We start from the raw sequence: 26,588 nt of genomic DNA on the forward strand, positions 1-26,588 counted from the left end.
ATGGCGGCGCGCGGGGCGCGCGGGGCGCCGGGGGCCCCGCCTCCGGCCGTCTCCACCCACCCTCAACCCCGCCCGCCCGTCTGCGCGCGAAATCCCTGTGGCGCGAACTTAGGGCTTTCGGGCGCGCGTCGCCGAGCAAGCAAGTGCGGCGTCCGGCGCGGTGACTCGAGAGGCGAGTGGGGCCGCGGGAGCGTGGCTCGGGCTGGGGCTGGGGGCGGCGGGCGTCCCGAGCGCTTGTCGCCGGTGAACTTGGCCGGTTCCCGGGGGTGAGCCGCAGAACGAGCGTGGGGACGTCGCGGCGGCCGAGGGCGTGGGAAGAGGGCAAGAGGGAGTCGGGGTGGAGGGAGAGCCGCGGGCTGACGGGTGGACGAGGGCCGCAGCTGGCTGGAAGTGCGGCGTCTGCAGAGGACAGGAGGAGGCCTTGCAGGGGGCGGGGCCCGGGGGAAAGGCCGGCAGTGGGCGTGGCCACTGGACTTGGAAGCGTCAGGTGAGCCGGGGCAGCCTGGGGCCCGGAGGGAAGGTGTAAGTGTGCAGTGTTAACACTGGACGCCAGCTTTCTATGCACATAGGATGCTAGGTGTAATGGGGCCGGGTGGACTCTGGTAGTGAGAGCAGGGTGACGTCAGTAGCCAGAAAGCGTTCCTGTCCGAAGACGAGAGGAACTTGGCGTGATCAGTGTCAAGAGCCAGGTAAAAAGGTGAGGTAGGCTGCCAGAAAGGGACACAGGCCTGGGCATGGATGAGACAAGACTGCAGGTCTGGAGGCGAGGCCTGGAAACACTTAGGGGTGGGTCAGGGCTTGTTGCTTAAGTGTGTGTGGAGTTGGGGAGGCAGAGAAACTTGGATAGCAAGAACAAGAGGGAATTGTCAAGGTGAAGAGGGACATTTGGAAAGGGAAGCTCGCAGGCAGCCAAGAGGGCTTGAGATGTAGGTTGGTGATAGAGTGCTTGCCTAACGGCATCAGACCCTGCCTGAATTCTGTCCTCAGTACCATAAGGTGTGTGTGTGTGGGGGGGGGGAGGGCGAGAGGGAATAAAGAAACTTACCTCTCAAAGCATAAAAACCTGAAAAAAAAACTATACTGTGAATTTTTTGTATTAGATGGAAAGCAGGCACCATATGGGAAAGGAGACTTCCCTTTTTCTGACTTGCAAATTTTATGACTTAATAGTAAATTTTAATTAAAGTTTCTTATTGGTTTATAAATTGGGTGTTTTTCCTGAAGAGGAAATCCATATTTCTGATTGTATACACAGTGTGTGTGTGTGTGTGTGTGTGTGTGTGTGTGTGTGTGTGTGTACCTGTACGTGTGTACCAGGAATTATGTATAGAATCTGTTTGGTAATGCACATGAGTGTGTGAGAGGGAATCCAGGCCCATGTGTACAAATATCACTATCTGCTTTATTGTCTTCAGACAGGGTCTCGCTGACCCCGAAGGTCACTGTTCTGGCTAGTCTGTCCTTTTCCACTTGTCTGTACCCCACCGTGCTGGTTTACAGCCATGTACAGCCATGCCGAACTTTTTTTTTTTAAACACAGTGCTGGGGATTCAAGCTCACGTTCTCTTGCTTTTACAAAAAGCACTCTTACCCACTGAGCCATCTCCACAGCCCCTGATTGCATTTGCTCCTTTATTTCCTTGAGGGGGGTGGGTGGGTGTCATCTCCCCCTCCCCCCAAGTCTTAGTCTTTGCACAGCCAATATCCTTAGCAGGTCTTCAAATTTGTTTTTCAGGTCCAACTAATGAGAAAGAAAGAACAAGAGAGGAAAGGGGAGAATTCTGCTGCCACCATGCAGAGAAGTATTATGTAAGGCCTCTGCCGTGCTCCAGGCACTTTGTGTTGTGACCCTTCCTGGGAAAATGCGAACCAACACTCATTTACCCCAGATAGGGCACCAATGACAAGCCACCCAAATTTACCTTAGTGAGCCAGTGGGTTCATTGGTGACACAAAGGCAGCCCCTCCCTCCAAAGCCTACCCCAGCACCGGTGATGACTCCTGAAAGCCGCGTCCCTGGAGCTCTGTGCTCAGTCAGCAGGCTGCTCCACTGAAGAGTCCCTCTCAATCCAAAGCAGTCGTTGACTGCTGATATAAACCTTGGGGAGGGGCTTGTGAGTCTTGTAACTTTCTGAGCCTCCTCAGTGTCTTGAGCTTCCTGATTCTTGAGCTTCCTCCTCCCTGTAAGAGGTCGTGTCTACATAATACGCCTTCCAAACTCTGAGCTTTCTGCTTCATATCTGCATTTTCTGAGAAGACCTTGAGTGAGACTTCAAGTTCCTAGCATTGAGTAGTCTGAAAAATGAGAAGTGGGACATGGGAGGAAGTAGTGAATCAATTAGTTCATTAATTAATTTTTAGCTGCAGGGTATTGGTCCCTAATGCAGTGGTTTTCAGTTAGTGGTTTTGCACCCTGGGAACATGTGGCAATGTCTGGAGACATGTTTGGTTCTGGCAATTTAGGGGTCTGGGATTTGGTTTTGATATCTAGTGGACAGAAGTTAGGCTTGCACTAAAGCTCCCTCGGTGCACAGGACAGCCTGAGTGCCAGTTCAGAAACCCTATACTAATGCAAGGTGGCTTTATGGACATGAGGGAGGAAGGTACATGGCTTCCATAGTTACAGTGTGCAACTTCAGGCTTGGTTAGATCCACCAACCAAATATTGTCATGGTCTATCTGTGGTCATCTCCGTTACCTTTGATGTTGTACCTTCTGGCTGGCTCTCCCAAGATCAGCAATCTCGGGGAAGAGATTACCTCTCTCCTTTCTGACCCAGCAATATCTAGAGTCAAATTTTGGCTTGGGACAGTCATGGTGGGATGCAGGTTTGCAGTGCACTGCACTAGTTGGTGAGGCCTGGGTCCTGTGTCCATGTGTCATAGGTGTAAGTGTAGGTCACTCATATTCTGTATTGAGAGAAGGCCGTAGAGAGAGGGGTGCTCAGAGAAAGGAGGGAATGGATACGAGCAGGCTCAGACCTGGGCTTTCACTGTGGAAACCCAGGAGGCACAAATCCCTGCTTACTCACAGGATGGGAAACCTGGATATGGTCTCTCCTGGGATGGCAGCTCTTTATTCAGATGCTTTCTGTTCTCTTCTTTTCTTTTCTTGACCTTTACTTTTTTTTTTTTTTAATTTTCTCAGTGTCCAGAATAGACTAAAACCTAGGGTCTTTGCCCATGCTAGGGAAGCCCTCCACCACTAAGTTACATCCCTGGTGTGTGTGCCCCTCACCCCCAAGGCTACACAAAAGTAGAACAATCTGCATGGCTGGGGATGGTGTCCGGAGCTGCAGGTGTGGCCCAGGTGGCTGGAGCTTTGGTGCTATTAATGTCTCTCACCCCCTTGTGCTCCTCCAGGTCATTTTTCCAACCCACAAAAGAGGGTAAAGCAAAGAAGCCCGAGAAGGAGACGGCCAACAGCATCAGAGAGAAGGAGCCCCCTCCAAAGTATGTAAAGGGGCCAGGGCAGGGCATATGCCTTTAGCAGTCAAGATTCTTTGCTTCGCATGTGTTAAAAACCTACTTCAGATGTGTCAGGCCACAAAATGATATTTTTAATTTAGATACTTGACAGCCAGCTTCGGGTACAACTGAACCTGTGACTTCAGAGTTCCTGTCAGGGCTCTGTTCCCATATGCTTTGCATTCATTCTGGACCAGACCCTGTCCATGGGGTACAGATGCTGACCACATTTTGATTCATACAGTCTCAGGAAAGATACTCTGTGGCCTTGCTTGGGTACCATGGTCACCCTCGGGCCAGAGCATGGATGTGAACACATTTAGTTCATAATCCCCAACTTGAGATGTTGAGCAGGAGGCCTCACTTCCTTTGTCCTAGCTTCCTCACGAGTAAAAAGGTGCCTAATACCCGACAGGACTTATGCGTGGGGTCAGTGAGTAAACAGATGTGCCATTTATACCACACTGCACACTGGAGAAAAGGCACTCTGCACATGTAGGAGTCCAGCTATGATGTCGAGGTTGGTCACTGTGACATATGCATTGCTGTGTGCAAGAGCGTATGATGGTTTGTTTTCTGCGATTGACTCAGGTATATTATATATTGTTGTCTGTTAGCTTGCTTCTTAGCTTAGAGGACTTTTTTTCATTCAGGAACACAGGGGCTCAGTTCTTTTTACCTTCTGTGTTGTATCCTCTTCTATGGATATTCTATATAAACTATTTAGCAATTCATTTTTGGTGAATTTTAGGTTGTTTCCTCTTTGTGGGTGTAACAATTATATGCTAATATATTTAGACTTGCTCTTGTTAATTTTTATTATATGTGTATAATTATGTGTGAAGGTATTTTTTTTTGTCTAACATTGTAGGAGTTATGTATGATAACTGTAAAAGCATTAACTCAGAACTAAGGTAGAACTTTGACCTTGGGGCTGGAGAGATGATACAGCGGTTAAGAGCACAAACTGCTCTTACAGAGGACCGCAGTTTGCTTCTCAGCACTCATGTCAGGGTCACAGTTACCTGTGACTCCAGCTCCAGGAGTGGAACACCTGTGTCCGTTTGTACCTATCCACACACAGATATACACATAATGATAATAATAAATCTAGGGGCTGCTGAGATGCCTCAGGAGTTAGGACTACTTGCTGCTTTTCCAGAGGACCCAGGTTCAGTTCCCAAGCACTCAGGTGGTTGCTCATAACCACCTGTAACTCCAGTTCCCAGGGATGTGATGCCTTCTTCTGGCTCCTGTAGGCACTAGGCATGTGTAGGGTACATAGATATACATGTAAGCAAAGCACCCATGCACATAAAAATAAATGAATAAAAATTTTTAAAAAATTAGAAAAAAGTTTTTGACCTCTTTCCACTAGAGGAAAGCACTGTGACTCATAAAACAGCTCTCAAGTATTTTCTGTGTGTCAGATATAGCTCTAGACACTCCGGTTTTGAGGTGAACCAAGTAGATGGCCATTCCTCTACTCTCCAAAAGTCTGTAGAGCTTTCTGTGGCTCTGAGCATGGACCTGCTTACCTCTTTGTAAAGAAGTTCTGCAGGATGAGTTCCTGTCACCAGGAAGTATGGAGTAGCTGGTATTCACGGTGGCTATTGGGGGATTTATTAAGGCAACTCCACGTAGTTAAAAAGGAGGTTTATTTTGGGGGGTAACTTACTAGTAAAGGAGTTGGTTATAGGATCTGGGAGAGGTGAGGTGCAGTCCAGCTGGGTTCTCTGGAGAACTCAGCTCCGTCTACCATCCAGCATCCAGGATCACCAGAACCAAGAGAGCTGGCACATCCGGATCTCAGATCTTAAGGGCTCCTGACTCGGCCCTGCTTCAGGAACAGGTCATAGGTAGGCGTGACAGTTACTGGAAGCCTCACTATGGGTAGTACTTCCAGGTCAAAGCTGGAACAGCTAGCATCCATTACAGGTGGCCTCTGTTCTTTCTGACTGTGAGCTTTCTGAGGACAGTAAGTACTTAAGTGACTGCCATCAACACATATGCCATCTTGCGTGTGTCCCCATAAACTGGGAGCTCAGAGGTGGCATCAAGGGGATGGGGAGAGTAACAGTCTCCCTTTCTTCATGTAAAACTTCAGGCTGTTATGCTGTTGCCTGGGTGACTGACTACTATGCTGAAACTCCTGTGACAGGATAGAAGGTCTCCATATGGATTTCAGTGTCAAACCCGTGCCTAATCCCTGCCAAGAAATCCATCTGCTTTTCATGACATGTTACCACAATGTAGGCACTCAGGATGCCTTGGGCATAGGATGGAGAAAGGGATGGAGGGAAGGATACTTCATAGCATATAACAAAGTCAAGTATGGTGGCATATACCATAATCTGAGTTCTGTTCAGGTGTAGGCAAGAGGATCAAGAGTTCAAAGTTGGTCTCTGCTACATACTGAGTTTGAAGCCAGCCTTGGCTACATGAGATCATCTCAAAAGAAAAACAATAGTGAGTGCCATGGCAGTGCTTAGAAAAGTGCTCACTGAAGTGGAAGAGAAGGGAATGCAGAGTGTTTTTGGGCAGTGTCCCCATCTGCCTGCCGTGTGCTCCACATCTCCCTCCCACTTTCTAGGGTGGCATTGAAGGAGAGGAATGGAGTGGTGCCTGGGAGTGATTCTCCAGTGAAGAGACCAGGAAGGAAGGCAGCCCAGGTCCTAAGCAGCGAAGGGGAGGAGGAAGATGACGCTCCTGGTACCCCCAAAGTCCAGGTGGGTTCCAGCAGCCTGCTGGTTTTTCTTTTCTAAATTTAATGTGTGTGTGTGTGTGTGTGTGTGTGTGTGTGTGTGTGTGCGTGCATGCATCCTGGCTGTGTGAGTGGAGGTCAGAGGACAACTTTGTGGTGTTCCTTTCTTCCACTTTCACATGAGTTTTAGGAACTGCACTCATGTCTCTAGGCTTGTGCAGCGAGCACCTCTGCCCACCAAGCCATCTTGCTGACCTTTGGCCTACTCACCTATACAGCTGAGTGCAGTAGCTGTACAGGGAGATTGGGGACATTGTCCAGGAGACAAGCAACATCCACGGTTGTGCCTTCAAGCAGGAGGGTTGGGGTACAGGGTCCCAGTCTACCTCTGCTCTGGCATGTAGGGCTCATTCAGCCCCTTGACATCGTCATGCCTCAGCTACCTCGTGAAGAACATACCTATGGCACCTCCTATTTCACAGTTATCCTATAATTCTGTAGGTCAGATGCCTGGAGTGGATTATCTTTAGGGTGTGGGCAGGGCCATTTTCCTGGAGCCTGTAGGGAAGACTACTTCCATGCTTGTAGAAGCCTGTTTGTCCATCTTCTGAACCAGCCTTATGGTCGCTGTCTGTGTTTTCTGTGGTCACATTTCCTTGTGATTCTTCTTGCTTCTATGTAAATTTTTTTTATAAGTTCTGTGTGTCTGTGTCTGTGTGTGTGCGCGCGTGCATGCATATGCCATGGAGTATGGTATCACAGGATAATGTGCAAGAGTTAGTCCTCTTCTTGCCCGTTGTGGGAGATACAAGGAAGTATGAAAATACAGTCCTTAGACTCATGACCACACTAGCTGCAGAGGAGGCTGTGGAATGTAGTACTCAGGCCCATGATTGTACTAACTCCAAAGGAGGTTGATAGATTGTCTTTGGTTAGGCCATCAGACACACAGCTGAAAAAGGAAGATTCTTTTACTTTAAGAAGTAGAATTGATATTGGGGTCAATAATGCAGTGAATCTGGGACACTAAAAATGTTTTGGTGGGTCAGATGATTACCTGATGAGAGAAGATGGCTTGAGTGGGGATGACTGAGTCCATTCTGCTCTGAAGCATGGTAGCTGCAACTGCCAGGTGAGGTGTGCAACCTCTTTATTCTAGAACTGTTTTCCTGTCTCCTTCCAGAAGTCCGTTTCAGACTCCAAACAGAGCTCTCCTCCCAGCCCTGACACATATCCTGAGAACAGTCCTTCCTTCTCAGAAAGAAGCAGCCCCTCCATGGACATCTCCCCATCAGGATTCCCGAAGCGTCGCACTGGTAAGGACAGGCCAACTCCTTCCTTTCCGTCTGTACTGCCCATGGTGGTCCTCCTTCCAGTGGCCCTGATGGTAGTCCTGCGGTGGTGATGGTCGAACTCTGGTGGTGATGGTCGTACTGTGGTGGTGATGGTCATACTGTGGTGGTGAGCACGGTTAACTGTCCCTCAGCTGTGTGACCTGAGGCACAGCTTCACCTTTGTGGAGGTGTGGCTACTTTACCTGTGGACCAGGTGGTCTGAAATACAGTGCCAACTGCCCAGAAGTGCCAGGATTAAAGGCTGATTCATGTAAAGTTAATGGCTAGGCTTGGCCCCCAGTCAGCGCTCAGTCAGTACATGTTGGAAATTGTGATTGTCATGGGGAGTGATCGCTACCCATGGCTCTTGGTAGGAACCCAAAGATGCATGTGTGGAGACTTCTGGAAGAGAGGGTAACTAACCTGATCCCTGAAAGGCAAAGAGAGCCAACTGGGATAGGAGAGAGGAAGAAGATTCCAGGTAGTGTGAATACATTGGGAACATCTTGGTCACTTAGGTCTGGAGTTCTGGCACAGGGAACACAGAGTTGGGAACATTGAGTGAATAGACTGGAGAATATCCTAGAGAATCAGCCTGAGACAGGCTGGAAGGAGAAGACTTGGTGTGGATAAGGGCCAGGTGAGAGGCCCACATGTGACCTGGGGACTCTGAGCCTGGTCTGATGACTTGTAATGTGGTGACTTGAGATGGCAGCTTGTGGTGTGTTGGTTAATGGACATTGTGAAGCTGGTGCAAACGAGCATGCCCGATCTTCAGATCTGTGATGCTCGCCAGTTCAGCCATTGTAGTCTGCAGACTTAAAATTGAAAATCCCAAATGATGCAATACCACTGGACCCAAGCATTTCATGCAGGGTGTTCCACCTGAGCTGGCTTCAGCAAGTGAAGACTTTCCAGTGTCCCATGAGCAACTTGGGTGTAGGAATCTGCTTTTTGTGCAGAATGCTGTCAGTTTTTAAAAACCTAAACACAGATTAAATATTCATGACAAAAACCTGATGTCTGGATTGACACATACATAGAGCATGTCAGATTTTGAAGACTTAGTGTATTTTTTTTTTTCCCTTCTCATTACTGTGACAAAAGACCTGCCCAAAGCATCTTAAAGCTAGGGGAGTTTATTTTGGTTCACACTTTGAGAGTGCAGTCCATAATGACTGGGAAGGCATGACAGCTGGTCACATTGCATCCATGTCCGGAAGCAGAAGGAGACAATACTGGTGCTCGGCTCGCTTTCTCCTCCTTTGTTTTCATACGTTCCCTGTCCCCAGCTGGTAGGATGCTGCCATCTCAAATTCAGGGTGAGTCTCCCACAGTTAAAACTCACCAGGAATGCCCTCACAGGCACAGAGGTGTGTTTCCTAAGAATTCCAGATTTGGTCAAATTTTAATGAATAGTGAAGGAATCAGTATTGGCTCAGGATACCCCAAGACCAACTTCTCAGCACAAAGGAGCTTTATTTGCTTTAGAGGGACAAAGAGCAGGGAGTAAGAGGCAAAGACAGGAGATAGATGATGAGGGAGAAGGGGAAGGGAATAAGGGATGGGGGAAGAGGTATTTGACCCAGAAGGGGACAAAGGACTGCCTCTGGTTAGAGAGGAGACAGATGTGGCACATAGGAAAATGGCAGTTTATAAAGGTAGAAGAGGAAACCTTCTACTAGAAACTAGAATGAGGTGTTTAAATTTAACTGGGCTGTTAATTAAGTCAGCCAAAGGGGACTTTTGATTGCTGGACTTTAATACTTTGATAGCTGGATATTGGTAGTCAGCCTCAGGAGGAGGAAGTGGCCAAATAAGGGACTAGGCCTTGGTGTCCAGCTTTAGGAATGCAATCTAATGGTTTTTAGCAAAGCAGAGGGAGTGGGGGAGAAGGGCAAGGCCTGCCAGGGCCATGTTTGCCAAGCTTGGGCTGGCTAGAGACCCTTCAGATAGGAGCCCATACCTTTAGCATTAAGAAAAAGACTGCTTATAATTTAGAATTGAAATTGTGTTCAGATCATAATATATGGTTTAAAACTAGGTTTTCCAGTTTGCCCCCCTCTTTAAGTGCTAAAGTTTAATATCACATAAGCAGTTCCCTGAATAGAGCCAGTCACAGGGCTGCTCTGGGAGCTCTGAAGGCAAGTGAGACCATCCCAGATAGGAGCCACATGTGCAAAGGCCCCAGGTAGGAATAACACAACATGTGTGGGAATTCTGACTCTGGTGTTTCTAGAGACTACACTGGTTTGAAGAACAGGGAGGCAGCTTGAGGATAGTGTGTGGTAAGATGTGAGCTACAGAGGACTGGCTGGATCCTCAGGGCTCTCGGACACCAGATTGTTATTGTTTACTAGAGCTTGTTTCCTTCTCAGAATGCAAGAAGGTGTGTGTGGGGGGGAACAGAGGTTAAGTGACTCAGTCAAGGTCACAGATTCAGAGCTTATTGGGGTAGTGGCTATGGCAGGTACAGAAGAGGAAGGGGATCTGGAACCTTCTAAGTCACCCTGTTGACCAGGCAGTGTCTGATCTCACTGGGGCAGCCACAGATAAACTGTGGTCAGCCAGAGTCCTCCCTTTGCCTCCCCAGCTCGGAAGCAGCTCCCGAAACGGACAATTGAGGACACTGTGGAGGAGCAGGATGAGGACAAAGACAGAGCAGCCAAGAAAAGGAAGAAGAAAGAAGGTGAGGGACCAGGATGAGAGGAGTGTGTGTGTGTGTGTGTGTGTGTGTGTGTGTGTGTGTGTATGCATGCACGTGCTTGTGTGTGTGTGTGTGTGTGTGTGTGTGTGAATGTGTGGGGGGGGTGGGTACACGCACATAGAACGGGGACCTTCAAGGGTCTGGGAGGGGGAGATGTGTGCAGTACAAGATGTTTGGACTTCCAGATCTGATATCTAAACCTTCTAAGTCAACATTTCACACTTGGAACCAGACTTGGTGGCCTATGTCTGTAATCATAGCACTCAGGAGGCTGAGGCAGGAGGATCCCTGCCAGTTTGAGGTCCGTTTGTTCCATATTACAAGACCCTGTTTCAAATAGTTAAATGAATAAACATTCCATACTCTAGTACACAGAAGCTCATCATGAAAACTTTTTGAAACTTTTTTTGTCTTAATTCATTATTGTGTATAACTAATTTTGTTTTTATTTAATGGAAATTATTATTTTTTAACCATTGCTTTGCTGAAGTTTTACTTATTTTTTGTTTTTTCTTTTTTTTTCAAAAATTATTCTTCTCTCATATAATACATCTCAATTGCAGGGTAGTAAGTTTATCCAAGGATATTCTTTGAGATGTGTTGTACCGGTTTCTTGAAACCCCCAGAGACCACCAAGGAGCCGGTTTCCAATGCAAGCACATAAGGGTCCTTTTATTGTCAGGTTCAACGTGGGCCACTGTACGGCAGATGGAAGGAAATGTGGCGGCGGCCACGAACCCAGGTGTAAAGAGTTTATAGGGAAAAAGCACAAGCCGGAAATTACATGCTTGGGATTGGGTAGAAAGGATATGGGGCAAGGTGATTTTTTGAAACTGTTGGTCTAGACTTTGGGCACAAAGCCACATTTGAAACCATTGGGTTAGACTTTTGGTGGGGAACTACAACCCGCTGAACAGGATTATCTGGATATCTTCAAGGGCCATAAACCACAGACAGAATGTCTGCAGGAGCATACTCTTCTGTGTCTGAGTTGTCATGGCACGTTCCTGAAGTCCTTCATGGGACTGAGTACAGCTGGTGGCCCTACCCTAACATGGGGTCTGCATTGCCTTTACAAGATCTACCTCCTATTTTGAGACAACTGAAAACTTAAAATTCCTTCAGCTAGTTTTCACTTAATGTCCAGCAGGTGTCGCTGTGTTCCCTTGGAAACTGTAGAATGTCAGGCTATTGAGAGGGTTCTGGTTCCCTTTGTCTTGGTGCAGTGCAGGGAAATGGGGGTGGGGAAGCAGGGGGGGAGGCGGGTGTGTGTCGGGGGTGGGGGTGTCCATTGGGGTTGTCTGTGATTCCATCAGTTGCAGTCTCTGACACATCCAGGTTCTTGTTTATGTGATAAGAAAAAATTATGCTCAGTTTCCTATGGCAGGTTTGAATTATTTGGTGGAGTCTTGATTTCCTATTGGCAATTTGTAGTTGGTAAAAAATTTCCCTAGAAGTTGGAGATTTTAGCCATTCTGAGTATCTTGAAGTAAAAGGAGTATCTTTGTCCTAAGGCAAATTTCCCCCAAGTTAGTGTTTGTGATGTTATCATTACCAGGGGGATAGCTTTTCAGTATGTTTAAAAAAAAAAAAAAAGTTTAGGCTAGGCAAGTGCTGGATTACAGAGTTACATTTCAGTATCTTGTTTTTGAAACAGGGTCTCACAGAGTTGCCCAGACTAAAAATTAAATTTACTCTGTAGTCCAGGCAGGCTTTGAACTTGTGACTTTCCTGCCTAGGACTATCTAATGGGTGGGAGTTGTTTTTAAAAATGATAGGCGGTGCTGGTTACCGTGCGGAAATGTCATGAGGCACAAACCATGACAAAAACCTAGTAGCAGAGCTTTATTGTGGGGGGAGACAAAAGAACCAGGCCCGGGGAAGAAGCACGTGGGGGGGGGTCGCAGAAGAGGGAGGGACTTGGGGCAGGAGAGAACAGAATGGAGAGGAGAGGGAGTCTGTATCTGGCTTTTTAAGGATTCCTGTAAACATGCTCAGGTAGGCTTATGGAGCTATGCCACACATGCATGCGCTGACTGCGTGACCACATTGTGCGCACATAATCAATCACCAGTGCGCACACTGATGACGTAAGACTCCTCCCTTACTTAGCTGCTGAACTGCACATGTGTGGCCATGCAGCTGGAGTGGTGGCAGAATCCTAACAGGAGTGCTTTTAGGCCTCACTGCCATTTAATGTTTCTGTCTGTCACCAGAAGCACAGACCCCAACAGAAAGCCTCACAGAGGCTGAAGATGTAAAACGGAAGGAAGAAAAGGAGGGGGGCCAGCCCATAGTGCCCCCTGAGCCTGCAAAGTCCCCTGGTGAGTTGCTTATCCCCCAGCTTCATGTCCTGATTGGGGTGTTACTTGTCTTTTTTTTTTTTTGGTTTTTCGAGACAGGGTTTCTCTTGTGTAGCTTTGCGCCTTTCCTGGAACTCACTTGGTAGCCCAGGCTGGCCTCGAACTCACAGAGATCCGCCTGCCTCTGCCTCCCGAGTGCTGGGATTAAAGGCGTGCGCCACCACCGCCCGGCGTTACTTGTCTTTTGATGGTGTCATTTAAAACAAGGCACAGACTCTCTAGCCCAAGCTGGTTCAGTGTAAACTCCCAAGATAATCATGAGTTTTATTGTTAGTACTGGTTTATTGTTTGCATGAGGGAAAAGAGGAAAGAGCCCCCAAATAAAGTGCTTTTAGACATCATAGGTGCCAAGCTGGGCAGTGGTGGCGCACGCCTTTAATCCCAGCACTTGGGAGGCAGAGGCAGGTGGATCTCTGTGAGTTTCAGGCCAGCCTGGTCTACAAAGTGAGTTCCAGGACAGCCAGGACTGTTACACAGAGAAACCCTGCCTCAAAAAACCAAACAAAAAAACAAAAAAATGAAACAAAACAAAACAAAAACAAAGACATCATAGGTGCCAGTCAAATACAATGAACTAAGTAGGTGTTTAGTAAGAGCAACATCTAAACTTAGTTATGAGATTCAGAAGTGGGAATGCCCTTGGAGGCCATGGCGCAGCTTCTGTGCCCTGGTGTTCTTGAGACCCTGTGTCATAGGTGACATTTGCAGAGACGGTTTTATGACATACTGAGATCTGGTTTTCTACAAGTGCAAGAACAGTGGGACTTTTGTTCAAATCACACCAAGACTTTATCTATCTATCTATCTATCTATCTATCTATCTATCTATCTATCTATCTATCTATCTATCTATCTATCTATCATCTATTTATTTACTTTAGTGATGCTGGTGGTGAAATGTAGAGCCTGACTCACGCTAGGCAAGTGTTTAACACTGAGCTATACCTCAGCGCTCTCACTATGGGGTTCTAGGCAGGTGCTCTGCTACTGAGCCACACCTTAACTCTTTGTGTTCATTTGTTTGTCTGAGACAGGATTTTCCTGTGTAGTCCAGGGTGGCCTTGTAATTTTGCAGTCCTTCTGTCTCTGTTCTGAATAGCTGGGATTTCAGGCAGATGCCACCTAGCTGGGTGCTGAGGTTTCTTTTCACTGCCATTCCTAAGTCTTTCTTAATGAAAGCCAGCTGTGCTTTCTGAGGAGTAAACATCAGGCCAGAGAGGCCCTGCATTTATATAGCAGATGGAGAAAGGTCAGATTGTTTGATTTTCCACTTCTAGGGCACAGTGACCTTCGAATTTTAAAATCTAGAGGGAGAAACAGTTTGTATCACCATCTGTCCTCTCTCACTTCAGAGTCAGTACCCCTGACAAAGACAGAGAACGTTCCAGTGTGTAAGGCTGGCGTAAAACAGGAGCCTCAAGAAGAGGAGCAGAGCAAGCCTCCTGCCAGAGGTGGCAAGACACTCAGCAGCTTCTTCAGTGAGCACCTCTCCCTCTCTGTCCCTCTGGGCTGTGCAGGCGGCAGGTCGTGGGCTCTGTTCAGGCTGTGCTGGCTGGACAAGGCTTGGGAGGTGGGGACTATCAGGAGTAAGCACCCTCTACTCCCCATCTTCCCTTGCAGGCCCCCGGAAGCCAGCAGTGAAAGCTGAAGTGAAACAAGAAGAGTCAGGTACTCCAAGGAAAGAAGAGACCAAGGGGTGAGTCGGTGCCCAGGTCTGACAAACATCTAGCAAATTCCCTTCTCCATCCCATGACTCAGCCCAGGCTTGGGCTTCCTCCTCTTGCAGGGCTCGGCCATTGGTCAGTATTTTGGACGTCTTTGGCCCCTATTGCAAAGCCTTAGGTTGCAGGCAGAGTAAGAACTGCTCAGGGACAGAGTTTGCATATCCATTGATTGCTTGGCCTCTTGCCTGACCTCCAGCCTCCAGCCTGACCCTCAAAGGAGTAAAGGCACCTATGTGACACAGTAATGTAATCATGGGTTTCCTTACCTCTCACCCCATCCACCTGCTTAGCAGTGGTTCTGCGCTATCCCCCGGACAAAATCTTAAGGCCCTTTGTCCACTGGTCCTTACCCATCACTCTGTCCTCAGTCCTTAGCACTTTGATTTCACCATACTGAGCTTGCCAGGTTGAGCACATGTTCTAGAAACAACAGATATCTTCATTGGTGTCTCCCGAGGGCCTCTGTGCCAGCCCATGGTACAGACCATGTAGAGCTGCTGCTCTTTCCTCATATAGACTGTGGATTAGAGTTGTGGTTCTCTGAATAGGCTGCTACGTGATTGTTTTATTGAGATTGGACCACTCTTATACCACTGTTTATGAACACAAGAAGATTTGTTGAATAACTAGTCAGGTGGATAGGTGGCAAAAACATCCTATAAACTAAAGGGATCAGACCCCATTCTTGCCTTACTCAAAACCATATGTGGGCTGGGGTTGTGGCTCAGTGGTAGAGGACTTTTTTAGAATCACCACCCAGTGAGGAGCTGAGAGTGTGGCTCAGTGGTAGAGCACCTGCCTAGAATCCCCCAGTGAGGGGCTGGAAGTGTGGCTCAGTGGTAGAGCCCCTGCCTAGAATCCCCCAGTGAGGAGCTGAGAGTGTGGCTCAGTGGTAGAGCCCCTGCCTAGAACCCACCAGCGAGGGGCTAGAGGTATGGCTCAGTTGTAGAACCCCTGCATAGAATTCCCTCTCAGTGAGGGGCTGGGGTGTGGTTCAGTAGTAGAGCATCTATCTAGAATCAACCAGTGAGGGGCTAGAGGCCCAGTGGTAGAGCCCCTGCCTAGATTCTACCAGTGAAGAGATGGAAATGTGGTGGCCTTTGGCCTTGAGAGCCAGATCCAAAACATAGTAGAAACATTCCTTTGAGAAGTAACTTTGTAGACCCAGAGTTATCCAATTTTATTTCTCCTTTGTCTTCATAGAACCCTGGATCCAACAAATTACAATCCTTCCAAGAGTAACTACCATCCCATTGAAGATGCCTGCTGGAAACATGGCCAGAAGTAAGAAGTTAGCCTTCCCATGCTGTCCTACTTCTGTCCCTGTGACTGTGGGAGGCTATCACTTTGGCCTCTGTTGGAGGAGTTGTCACATCTCTCCCATTCCTGTTTTGGGACACGGCACCATGGGAAGGGTTAGTGGATAGTTGCCTCTGCATTTTGGTGTTGGCAAGGCTATCCCCTAGGAGGGTGTGAGGAAGCAGGATGGATACAGGATGTGATGTCCTATTCAAGTGGTTCTTGCATCTCTTTTCCTTCCCCAGGGTTCCCTTTCTTGCTGTGGCCCGGACATTTGAGAAGATAGAGGAGGTTTCTGCTCGGTAACTAATTACTCAGGTCTGGGGGCAGGTGCTCTGTGGCTCTGTGCTGAGCGTGGCATCGTGTGCCGCCTCCTACTCTGTGGTCTTTCCTCACCTCTTCTCCCCATATAGTCACTGTCTAGTCATAAAAATGGCTCACATCATTTTGAGGCCCAGCCTCAGAAGACCCTCAGCATCATTTCTTTTTCTTTTGGTTTTTGAGACAAGGTCTCTCTATGTAGCCCTGGCTGGTTTGGAAGTTAGCATGTAGACCAGGCTGGCCTCAAACTCAAGGAGATTTGCCTACCTTTGTCTTCTGAATGCTGGTATTAAAGGCGCATACCACTATACCTGGCTACAATATTATTTCTGATGGCATATTATCTTAGTCTAAGTGGGTCCAGCCTGTGTCCAAAGGCTGCATGCAGCCAAGATGGCTATGAATGTGGCTAAACACAGACATCGTACACTTAATGCATCGTGAGAACTGTCTCTCATTGACTATAACGTGATTGCACTGTTCTGGAGCGTGAACCTTGCAGATGACCTCACCTGTCGGTGTCAAAGGTTGAATGTGCCTGAATGAAACAGAAGGATCAGCCAGATCTGCAGGGTTAGGAAACAGATTCTAGGAATTACAGGAAATGTGTCACACAAAGTGACTTCAGTCTTGCTTCCTCATCTTAAGTGAATGGAAGTCCAGTCTTGGTTACAGAGAGGGTAACTTTGCTTGCCAGACTTCCCCTGCAGAGCCTTCCCTCTTAGTGATGCTCAGTATCAGTGGTCCATGTTGGCTCCTTTGCTCCTTTGCTTTCTTCTGTGTGTGTAGGTGCTATAAGTATTATGGAGTGTACCTCATTCTGCCTTTGCATGTTTAATCAACCTCATTTTTACTTCTCCCTGTTGGCTTAAGCTTTCCTGGCATATTTAAACTTTTCTATGCCTTCATTTTTATACATCTTTAGGCTGCCCTTAATGCTTTGTCGTTAGAAATGTTTTCTTGGGAATGTTTAAGAACTTCCCATGGGGTGTAACCCCACAGTGAGGTGATGGAGGATGTGGGAAGGACCTTGAGTACCAGGATAGCTGTAGCTCAGAAAGTGGCTTGTAGCAGCAGCTGGGTAAAGTGGCCAATGGGACAGTTAACATTGCTCTGCTTCCTGGCTTTGTGCCTGTGGCAGGTGGCTCAGCCTCCCTCTCTGAGACTCAGTTTCCCTATGAATAAAGGGGAGACCATACATCTCTGCCTTTTATGGAGACTGAATTTATCAACATGACATAGGGAGACAATAGCTTTTGGAGAATCTCATACATTCTGCTTAGAAAGAACTGCAAGTGGCTGTCCTGACCCATAATCTAAAATCATGGGGACAGGGGTATACAGTTTGTCTGTCTTCCTTCTTTTCTTCCTTCCTTTCCTTTTTTCCTTCTTTCCTTCTTTCCTTCTTTCCTTCTTTCCTCCCTCCCTCCCTCCCTCCCTCCCTCCCTCCCTTCCTCCCTCCCTCCCTCCCTCCCTCCCTCCCTTTCTAAGGTTCTTTTGGAAGATTTTCTAGAAAACCTTCAAAAGCAGTGGAGTGTCCTCATGTGTCTGGACTGGCTTCCTTTGTGTTGATGTCTTGTGGTTTAGGATCATCGTTAGAACCAAGATCATCAGACTGTAGACACAGAGCTGTTAGTGACAGGGATCCCTGCCTGCCTTTGCATTGTGGCACTTGCCGGTTTCTGTCCTGGTTTCTTTTCTGGGATTCCCACCTGTGGTGTTTAACTGGCTGTTCTCAGGCACTCCTCCATCTTCACCCCCAGCCCACACAGCCTCTTCAGTCAGGTACAGAAGTGGGGCAAATAGAAAGCCTGCAGTTTCTGTGTCGCCATAACCAACGCTTCACAGGCAGCATGGCCATCCTTTTCAGTGGCTGGAGTGTCCTAGAATGAACAGCCTTGGCCTGAACCTCAGCCTGAACCTCAACCTGATGCTTCATGACCTTGGGCAAATCATGGTCTTTCCATGCCTGTTTTCTCACTTGGAGACTGGAGATAATAATGTCACCTGTCTCAGAGGGGACATGAGGATCCATCAGTTAAATGGTGGGAAGGATTTAAAAGCAATGCCTTCTTGAGGAGGTGTCTGCATGGCTGCTGTCCTCTGTTAGTGATTACTACCATCTACATTGTCATTTTCACAGTCACCCTTCCAGGCAAGCTGTCCTTGCTCCTTTGGTTCTCCCTCCCTCTCCTTTCTCTTGTTCCTTTCCCCCACCCCCTTACTTCCTGGGACCCCACACCCTACTGACCATGAAATAGGTGGACATACTCTGGCCCTTTCCTCCAGGCTCAAGATGGTGGAGACACTGAGCAACCTGCTGCGCTCCGTGGTGGCCCTGTCACCTCCAGACCTGCTCCCTGTCCTCTACCTCAGCCTCAGCCGCCTCGGGCCACCTCAGCAGGGACTAGAGCTGGGTGTTGGTGATGGTGTCCTCCTCAAGGCAGTTGCCCAGGCCACAGGTAGGAGGGACCAACAGGAGGGGGCACTTGGAGGTTGTGAAGGAGTTGGGGGTGGGTCAGGGTAGAGGAAGAGGCCAGTGGGGAAGAGTACTTGGCACGGCCAGAATTTTAAGATCTGGGCAGTACAGGGTGTGGCAGCACAGCCTGTGTTGGGACAGGGTCTGTGGGATGGAGAGGCGCGACACCGGGACACAACTCAGTCATTGAGTTGTCTTGACTGCCTGACTGTCCATCTTGTGAGCCCCCTGCTCTTACCTAAGTGTGCCGTAATGGGACTCTGCTTTGGACCATAAACAAGGTCAAGGTACACCCCATATGGTAATGACTATTTTAGAATGGTAGAACAACAGAAACACAATAAATAAGAGGCTGGAGACCATTATAGACCAACTAAGGATAGAACAGAAAATCCTCTCTACTCCCATTGGCTTCATCCCATCCTGAGGATTTCAGTCCCATCCACACATCTCTGAGTTGGGGTGTGCTCACCCAGCTGCCTGTCTTCCTCTGAATGGCTGTCGCTTGGGCTTCTTACACTGACCTAATGGGAGCAGGTACTTACTAGTTGTACCAATGAAGCAATCTGTAGGAAAGGGGAAAGCCCACAAGCCCAGATAACTGGAGAAACATCCAGCCAGGGAAGGGACACAGGTAGCCTCAATGTCCCCTTCCCTCTTCCTTCCCCACTGTCTCCTCTATCAAGGTCGTCAGCTGGAGTCCGTCCGGGCTGAGGTAGCAGAGAAGGGTGATGTGGGGCTGGTGGCCGAGAACAGCCGCAGCACTCAGAGACTCATGCTGCCCCCACCTCCACTCACCACCTCTGGAGTCTTTGCCAAATTCTGTGACATTGCCCGGCTCACTGGCAGTGCTGTAAGTGGATCAGTGTGGCTCATCCCAACACAACACCCAGATGTCCCAGGACCTAAAGCAAAGCATGTGGAAGGGACTGTGTTCTTTGACTGTGGGGGCTGAGTGTTCTTTTCTGCTTGTATGTTCACAGTGTCTCATCCTGTTCTCTGGAGACCTTAGCACCTAATGCTATGCCTCCTGGGGGTCAGAACTCTTGTTAGTACTTGTTGGACAAAGGGAGAGAGGCAGAGAGAGCTAGTTCATTGCCATCCATTGCTCTCAGAGCAAGAGGCTACAACAGGTGGTGTCGGTGGCAGCTTTTCCAAAGCTGAAAAGTGTCTGGTTCCTCCTCTGATGATGCCTTCCCTATTCTCCACTTTGTTCAGTCCATGGCCAAGAAGATGGACATCATCAAGGGCCTTTTTGTTGCCTGCCGCCACTCGGAAGCCCGGTTCATTGCCAGGTAAACGTGGGGCTCATGAGACTGGGGAGGCATATGGGCCTACATTGTGAGCACCTGGCAGCTCCAGCACTGTTAACAACCCGACTGCCTTGTGATGAGAAAAGTACCAACATGGCCCAGTTCTGACTCTGCATAGGAAGCCTTGTTAGTTACTTTTGCAGTACTGTGGTCAAACTACCTTTTTGTATAATATTAAGGCTAGTCCTTAATATTAAGCCTTAATATTATACTATCCCAGGGGGCCCATAAGGGACACTACCATCGGCGTGGGAATGAATCTAGATACACTTGAGTTCTTTAGTCCATTCACTTTATTCTTCTATGCCAATTCTATTTACACAGTTTCAGCCCAGTCCTCACATTCAGTTCCTCTCTGTGCCCAGTCATCCGGTCCTCAGAGTTTTAGTAAGCTCTTATGCTTTTGACCTGATCTTTCTTCTCTGTCCCTTCAGTCTTCCATCTATATTCTTCCTGACTCCTTACCCCTGGCCCTGATAAACTCTACAAGAGATCTGTTTTACCCTCTACTGAACCCCTGTCTTTCTCTCTTCTCTCTGGCCATGTGGTTCTTGTCCTGTATTCCTGCCGTACCCTTCACTCTTGCTCTCCTCTCTCTGGCCATGCAGTTGCATCCATCTCTGGAATTCCACTCCAGTCCTTACTGCACCTAGTTATGTAAAACACCCTATAGTCCTCAGTCAATCTCTCTGCCATGCCCCTAGGCATGGAGGAAAGGGATGGTGTGAGCTTCATTTGCACAAGAAACAGAGTTATGCACCTCCAGCCCGCTTGTTTCCTAGGCTCAATGGGGTGGGGTGTGTGGGTGGGGTGTGTGGGTGGGGTGGGGGAGTTAGTTACCTAGAAGTTCAGCAGGTCTGAGGAGCTGAACTGTTGCCAGATGGTCTGGGAATATTTGGGCACACAAGAATTTCATAGCAGAAGACAGCTGAAAATATTAAAAGCTGGATAACACCAAATATTTATAATAAATGGCTTGCCTTTTGACAGACTCTTGGCTGGTCCAAGTAAAGCTTTAATAAATACACAGCTGAATCTCTATAATATATTCTTGTGGCCCGCAAGAATACCTGATGGAGGAAAGGAGTATTTTAGTTCATGGTTTGGAGGGTTTGGGTCCATTATGATGGGGAAGGCATGGTAGGGTTTGTGGCCACAGGAGTATGTGCAGGAGGCTCCTCGTACTACAGCAGACAAGGAAACAGAGAGTAAGACTAGAACCAAGGCATGTATGATCTCCTGCGCAGTGACCTAGTGACCTGCTTCCATTGGGTAGGCCCTGTTTCCTGAAGTTTCCACAGGCTCAAAAAGTACCACTAGTTGTGGACAAGCATTTAAAATGTGAGCTCGTGGGGAATATTTCATATCAAATCATGATAACTTCCTGTCATGGGCTAACTTCCCTCTATTGGTGATCCTGCCTAGAGAAGGATTCTGGAGCTCAAGCGTAAATTCTGTGATTGATTCCTTATGTCTGCCTTGGCCTGAGTTCAGCATAAAGCTGTCATGACAGTGGAAGGAAAGTCCCTGACCTCTCTTGAAGTGTGTCTTGAAGCCATTTTTAGGTGTTCTGCCCTGTACCTACTGTTTGCCCTCAGTTCTCCCAGCTACTCTGAGGTAGAGCCTATCAACTTTACTGCAGCTGATATGGGTGGAGGTGCGGGTCGTTTACTCCCTGTAGAGGGACTGGCTTAAAGCACAACCTGGGCTGGGTCAGGTGCTTGACTGTCACACCTGCTAGCAGACTCTTGTTCGATTCAGCTTTTGCCTGTGACTTACTTTCCACAGGCCCCTACCTTCTCACCTGTGAAGGTCTTGCTGTCTCCCAGGAATAAACAGTGGTCATGGCTATTCCTGGCTGGCCTCAGTTTCCCTGTCATTTACGGGTTATGTGATATCTTGGGCCCCTTTGAGGCTGTGAAGACTATCTGGACATTTAAGAGGTTCCACAAAAGGTGGAGGTTGGGGAGACAGGAGCAGGCAAAGTGTGGAGGGCCAGACTGGAGAGCGGCCAGCTCGCTCACCCCTGCTGCTCTCTCCTCAGGTCCCTAAGTGGACGGCTGCGCCTCGGGCTGGCTGAGCAGTCAGTCTTGGCTGCACTTGCCCAGGCTGTGAGCCTCACACCCCCTGGCCAAGGTGAGTCACTCTGGCCCATTTTTATGCCAACACTGTTCCCAGGGCTTCCCTTCTCCATCTATTGCCCTATTCTCCTCTGAAAATGCTCCTGGGCAGCCCACCTCATTCCTTTCCCTGTCACATGCCATACACTGCCCTCAGTGACCCTGGGTCCTTGAATAGTTGAAGGGTCATGTTCATCACTAAGCTGCTGGTGGGTCTTTTCATAGAATTTCCCCCAGCTGTTGTGGATGCTGGGAAGGGCAAGACAGCAGAGGCCAGAAAGATGTGGTTGGAAGAACAAAGCATGATCTTGAAGCAGACCTTCTGGTGAGATGCAGGGATGGGCAGAGTGATGGCTAACACGTGAGTGACTGACATGGGTCTACCAACAGCAAGGGACTGTGGTCAAGACAGGGATGATACTGAGTTGTGAGCAGTGAGAGGCAGACACTGACAGCATGTGGGGCTGCAGGCACAAGACACCCCGAGGTCCAGCCAAAGCCCTAAGGGACCCAGAGAAGAGCCTGCTGACTACTTGTAATAGATGTTACGGGCACAGAGAGGATTAGGGCTCTATAGTGAGCCACATGGAGGAATTTTGGTCATCAGTTGACCTAAGACCTTTGACTGGGTGACCATACTAGAAAGAGGGCTGTGAGCAGTTCCATAAATGTCCCCAAGGCACCTGACCTGGGCCTGACTTAGGTGCTGTGCATACAGCAGTCGTGAGTTTCTTACAGATTTCCCCGTGGCTCAGCCTCTGGAGGCTCCACTCTCTGCCAAGTTCTGTCTGACCCCCTCTGCCCTTTCCCAGACTAGCGGAATAAGTTAGCAGTGACCTTGAGTGGGACATAGTCATTGTTCTCAGGACATGAGCAAGGGTGATGGGGGTTGCATGCTGAGGGAGACAATCAGCATGATGTGTGGTGACTGACAGGAGGACACAGTGATGAGGAGTTGAGGACATGGTCACAGAGTTAAGCAGAGGTGTTCAGGAGCCCAGGTCTGGCATGGGCTGAGGGATCTCTGTATTTGCACTTGTATATAGACAGAGTTTTCAAGTTCTAGAAAGAACCTTCATGGGCTGGGTGTGGTGGTACACACCTGAAATCTCAGTACACACTTGGGATCTCAAGTTATAGGCCGACTTGGGGTAGGTAGGAAGATCTTGTCTTATAAAATCATGGAGTGGGGATGTGGCTTAGTAGTTGAGTGTTTGTCTAGAATCCACTAGTGAGGGGCTAAGAGCGTGTCTCAGTGATACAGTCCATGCCTAGAATCTAACACCTAGAATCTAGCAGTATCTTCCTAGATCCATCCTGATCTGGATTGGGGTGTGGCCCAGCAGCAGAACATTGCCTTCATATGCCTAAGATCCTGGGTTCTGCCCCTTCTCCCAGCACTTGGAAGAAAACAAAAGACCTTGTCATCTTGCTTTCTTCTCTCCAACCCCTCCCTAGTGAGGTGCCTGACCTGGATCGAATCATCCCTGTGCTGCTGGAACATGGCCTGGAACGTCTCCCAGAGCACTGCAGGCTAAGCCCAGGTACCACGCCATGGCCCTCGAGGTGGGGGCAGCTGTCCTCCGTTGAGCTGGTGTGAGCAGTTGCACCCAGACAGCTTCTGAGTACTGTTTCCCTTCGCTGAGACCCTTTCCTTTTCCCCTGAGCTCTCCCTTATAACTGAACAGAGCATGGGCTACAGCAGCGAAGATTCCCCAGAAGGCAGTGGCCAAGGAGAATCTGTCATGTATCTACATGTGTAGAGCACGGCTGGCAGCCATAGCGCATGTAGCTGTGCTTCAGTGGTCATCCAAGGACCTGGATTCCTTTTATCTCGTCCCTCTGCTGTCTTGAAGCTGTCACTCTAAAGCCTGTATGATTAGGGAAAGAGGGGAGGTAATGTTGCTTGTAAAGTGTGACCATATACTGCCCTTGTTACTCCTGTGCCCATGTATGGCCTTTATTAGCTGCCAGGGAGGTTGGTATGGGGACCCGAGTGCCTCTTCTGACATGTGGGTGGTCCTCTCCTTTACAGTATGGCAGGAGAAGAGAGTAGTAGGTCCTGGGCACATTGGTAGCCTTTGCCTCCCCCTCGTAATTTCTTGATCGATTGCCTTTTCTCTGCCCTCCTAATTTGCCTTCTTCCCTCCCAGGGGTCCCTCTTAAACCAATGCTGGCCCATCCCACTCGGGGTGTCAGTGAGGTACTGAAACGCTTTGAGGAGGTGGACTTCACCTGCGAGTACAAATATGATGGGCAGCGGGCACAGGTATGGGTTGAGCACAGCCCTTCCTGTGTGAGGAGGGTACTCAGTACAGGTCTGGAATGGCACAGTCCTCTCTCTGGCTTTAGTCTCCCCTCTGTTCAGTGAGTGCAGTACCCTTCACCTCCAGCTTATGGCAAAATGGGGTTGCTAGAAGTTCTGACCTATAGAAGGGTCATCAGGAGATGTTGACTGCCCTGGCACTTGGTGAATACAGTATGATTTATGGTTGCCGTTCTGGGAGGTCCCTGTGTGACTCTTAGTGCAGTGACAGGCGTGTGCCTCCTGAGACCAAGGCATTGGTGCTGAGGAAGTATGCTATGGCTTTTCTGTCTGGGTGGGATTTGGGACTAGCCTGGCATTTATCACATGAGGAAGGGATAGCCCACAAGGTGAGTAGTGCCTGGGCCTTTGAGGCAGTCACAGCAGTGGATTCCACATGCACAACCTCAGCAGTGAGTCTTCAGAATAATAATGAGAAGACAATCAGAAAACAGTTTGTAATAGTGGTCATGATTATAAACATATATGCATATATAGGTTAAAGATACTATACATATGAGATGGCGTATATATAACCCTCTTAAACCCTGTGTAAATACCAGACAGTATTCAGACAACTATGCCAACAGTAGAATCCAGAGTGGTTCAGTTGTAGCACAACTCATTCAGACAGGTCTGTGTTTCATTCAACAAGGTGGATGAACTTTGGGAGACAGGGAGGTGGGGAAATGGGAAACAGAAGCGATGAAGTCAGACACCAGGCTGGTGAAGTGACAAGTAGGCAAGATGCTTTACCAAGCTTGATGACCGGAATTCGATCCCCAGGACTCCCATGGTGGAGGGAGAGAACTAACTTCCTCAGCTTGTCCTCTTACCTGCACACTCAACAGTGTGATAAATCTTGTACGTGTGTGTGTGTGTGTGTGTGTGTGTGTGTGTGTGTGTGTGTGTGTGTACGTACATTATATATATAAAGGTTAAAAAAAAACAGGGGAGAAAAGATGTTGTATGCTACACACAGGTTGCAGGTACCAGGAAACTTAAGATGATTTGCTCAGATCTCTGTAGCAGCTCGTTGAGCTTCCCAAACTTGCAGTGAAGGTGAGGTCTGAAGCCAGTGCCACACAGAAAGGGCTTGCCTGACTTCCTCTCCCTTCCCCTGTGATGGTAGATCCACGTTCTGGAAAGTGGAGAGGTGAAGATCTTCAGCAGGAACCAGGAAGACAACACAGGAAAGTACCCTGACATCATCAGCCGCATCCCCAAGGTGAGTGTCTGCCTGCTGGGCTGTGGTACAGCCCCCTCTGGACCAACCTGGTGCAGTAGGGGCGGGGCTTATTAGGAGACTGGAAGATGTGTAGCTGTGTATAACAGCCTTGCTTCAGTATGGTTTGAACAGATGTTGCGTATTTCTGCAGTCTGGAGGCAGGTGCTCCAAGGCTGTTCTGATTCCACTGTCCTTGGTTGGCTAGCTTGTCATCCTAGTGTTGTCTGCCTGCAGCTGCCATACTTCCAGACAGAAACAGAGGGGAAGGGGGTTCTAGGCTATGTATAGCCCATGGGAAAGTTAAGCTTTCCTAGACCCCTGCCCCGTCCCCCCACTGGCTTCAACTTGTGGACACTGTCTAACACGGGTTCCCATGAACATCCTTAGCAGAATCCTGGATCAGTCTAGAGCCTGTCCATAGTGAGGCCAAGAGAGGACCTAAAGGGCACTAGCCTGTGCGCAGCTGGAGCCTTACAAGTAGCTCAGAGGCAGAGCAGGGCTGGGCCTTGGGCCAGGGGTTTTTCTACGCTTCCTGGATGTTGGGAATTGAACCCAGGTCTTCTGTAAGAACATCAAGTGCTCTTAAACACTGAGCACATCTTGGTTTTGCTGTTTCCTGGAAGTGCCCCTGTTTTCTGTACCCATTCACTCAGCAAATGTGGATTAGGCACCTGTGTGTGCCATAGCCTGTGGTAGCACAGCCAGAGCTTGCCGCTTTCATTAGAGGGGGACACTGTAGACTCCGAAGAAAAGGTCCAGCATCTGTGACCCTGAATAAGAACCATAACTGACTGGGACATCGCTCAGTGTTACAACAGTGGCCTGGAGTCTACTAATGAGAAACTGGGGGTGTGGCTTAGCAGTAGAGCACCTGCCTTGAGTCCACCAATGAAGGGCTGAGGGCCTGGCTCAGGGTAGGATGCTTGCTGCGCATGTAGTGCCCAAGGCCCTCTGTTCAGTTCCTAGCACTGAGTGGAGGAAAAGGAGGTCTGAAGTGTCTTAAACCATACAGCTAGCTCTGGGATGCAACACGAAGGGTGGCCCCTGACATTCTACCGGTGTTTTAGTGAGGGAAAAGAAGGCTTCCCAGGGAAGGCAAACCACAGGAGAGGGGATAGGGAGGAAGGCAGGCATTGCATAGGGAACAGCATGTGCAAAGGCCCAGTTCTGTGAGACACCTGCCCCTTAGAGACACAAGGCAGCTGATGTGCTGAAGTGAAGAGA

At 48.7% G+C, this 26,588-nt stretch overlaps 1 protein-coding gene across 4 annotated transcripts in view; it reads left to right on the plus strand.

The window, feature by feature from the left end:
• Positions 1–16: 16 nt before the first annotated feature.
• Positions 17–26,588, plus strand: part of Lig1 (DNA ligase 1) — a 35,133-nt gene continuing 8,561 nt past the window's right edge. Inside the window, exons 1-19 of one of the 4 annotated variants that reach the window (XM_006998137.4) lie at positions 17–172; positions 1,736–1,809; positions 3,363–3,452; positions 6,061–6,196; positions 7,355–7,487; positions 10,099–10,194; positions 12,429–12,536; positions 13,928–14,053; positions 14,196–14,271; positions 15,503–15,583; positions 15,844–15,900; positions 18,209–18,381; positions 19,085–19,251; positions 19,617–19,693; positions 21,756–21,847; positions 22,057–22,156; positions 23,290–23,375; positions 23,985–24,100; positions 25,269–25,364. In XM_006998137.4, the coding sequence (XP_006998199.1) occupies positions 1,745–1,809; positions 3,363–3,452; positions 6,061–6,196; positions 7,355–7,487; positions 10,099–10,194; positions 12,429–12,536; positions 13,928–14,053; positions 14,196–14,271; positions 15,503–15,583; positions 15,844–15,900; positions 18,209–18,381; positions 19,085–19,251; positions 19,617–19,693; positions 21,756–21,847; positions 22,057–22,156; positions 23,290–23,375; positions 23,985–24,100; positions 25,269–25,364 (1,875 nt within the window). In that variant the 5' untranslated portion in view covers positions 17–172; positions 1,736–1,744. Of the gene's footprint in view, positions 173–281; positions 698–1,735; positions 1,810–3,362; positions 3,453–6,060; positions 6,197–7,354; positions 7,488–10,098; positions 10,195–12,428; positions 12,537–13,927; positions 14,054–14,195; positions 14,272–15,502; positions 15,584–15,843; positions 15,901–18,208; positions 18,382–19,084; positions 19,252–19,616; positions 19,694–21,755; positions 21,848–22,056; positions 22,157–23,289; positions 23,376–23,984; positions 24,101–25,268; positions 25,365–26,588 lie in introns of those variants that run through there. The other 3 variants (XM_042272668.2, XM_042272665.2, XM_076571363.1) reach the window with 3 other exon arrangements.

This window comes from Peromyscus maniculatus, chromosome 1, assembly GCF_049852395.1.
Source record: "Peromyscus maniculatus bairdii isolate BWxNUB_F1_BW_parent chromosome 1, HU_Pman_BW_mat_3.1, whole genome shotgun sequence".
Lineage (NCBI taxonomy): Eukaryota > Metazoa > Chordata > Mammalia > Rodentia > Cricetidae > Peromyscus > Peromyscus maniculatus.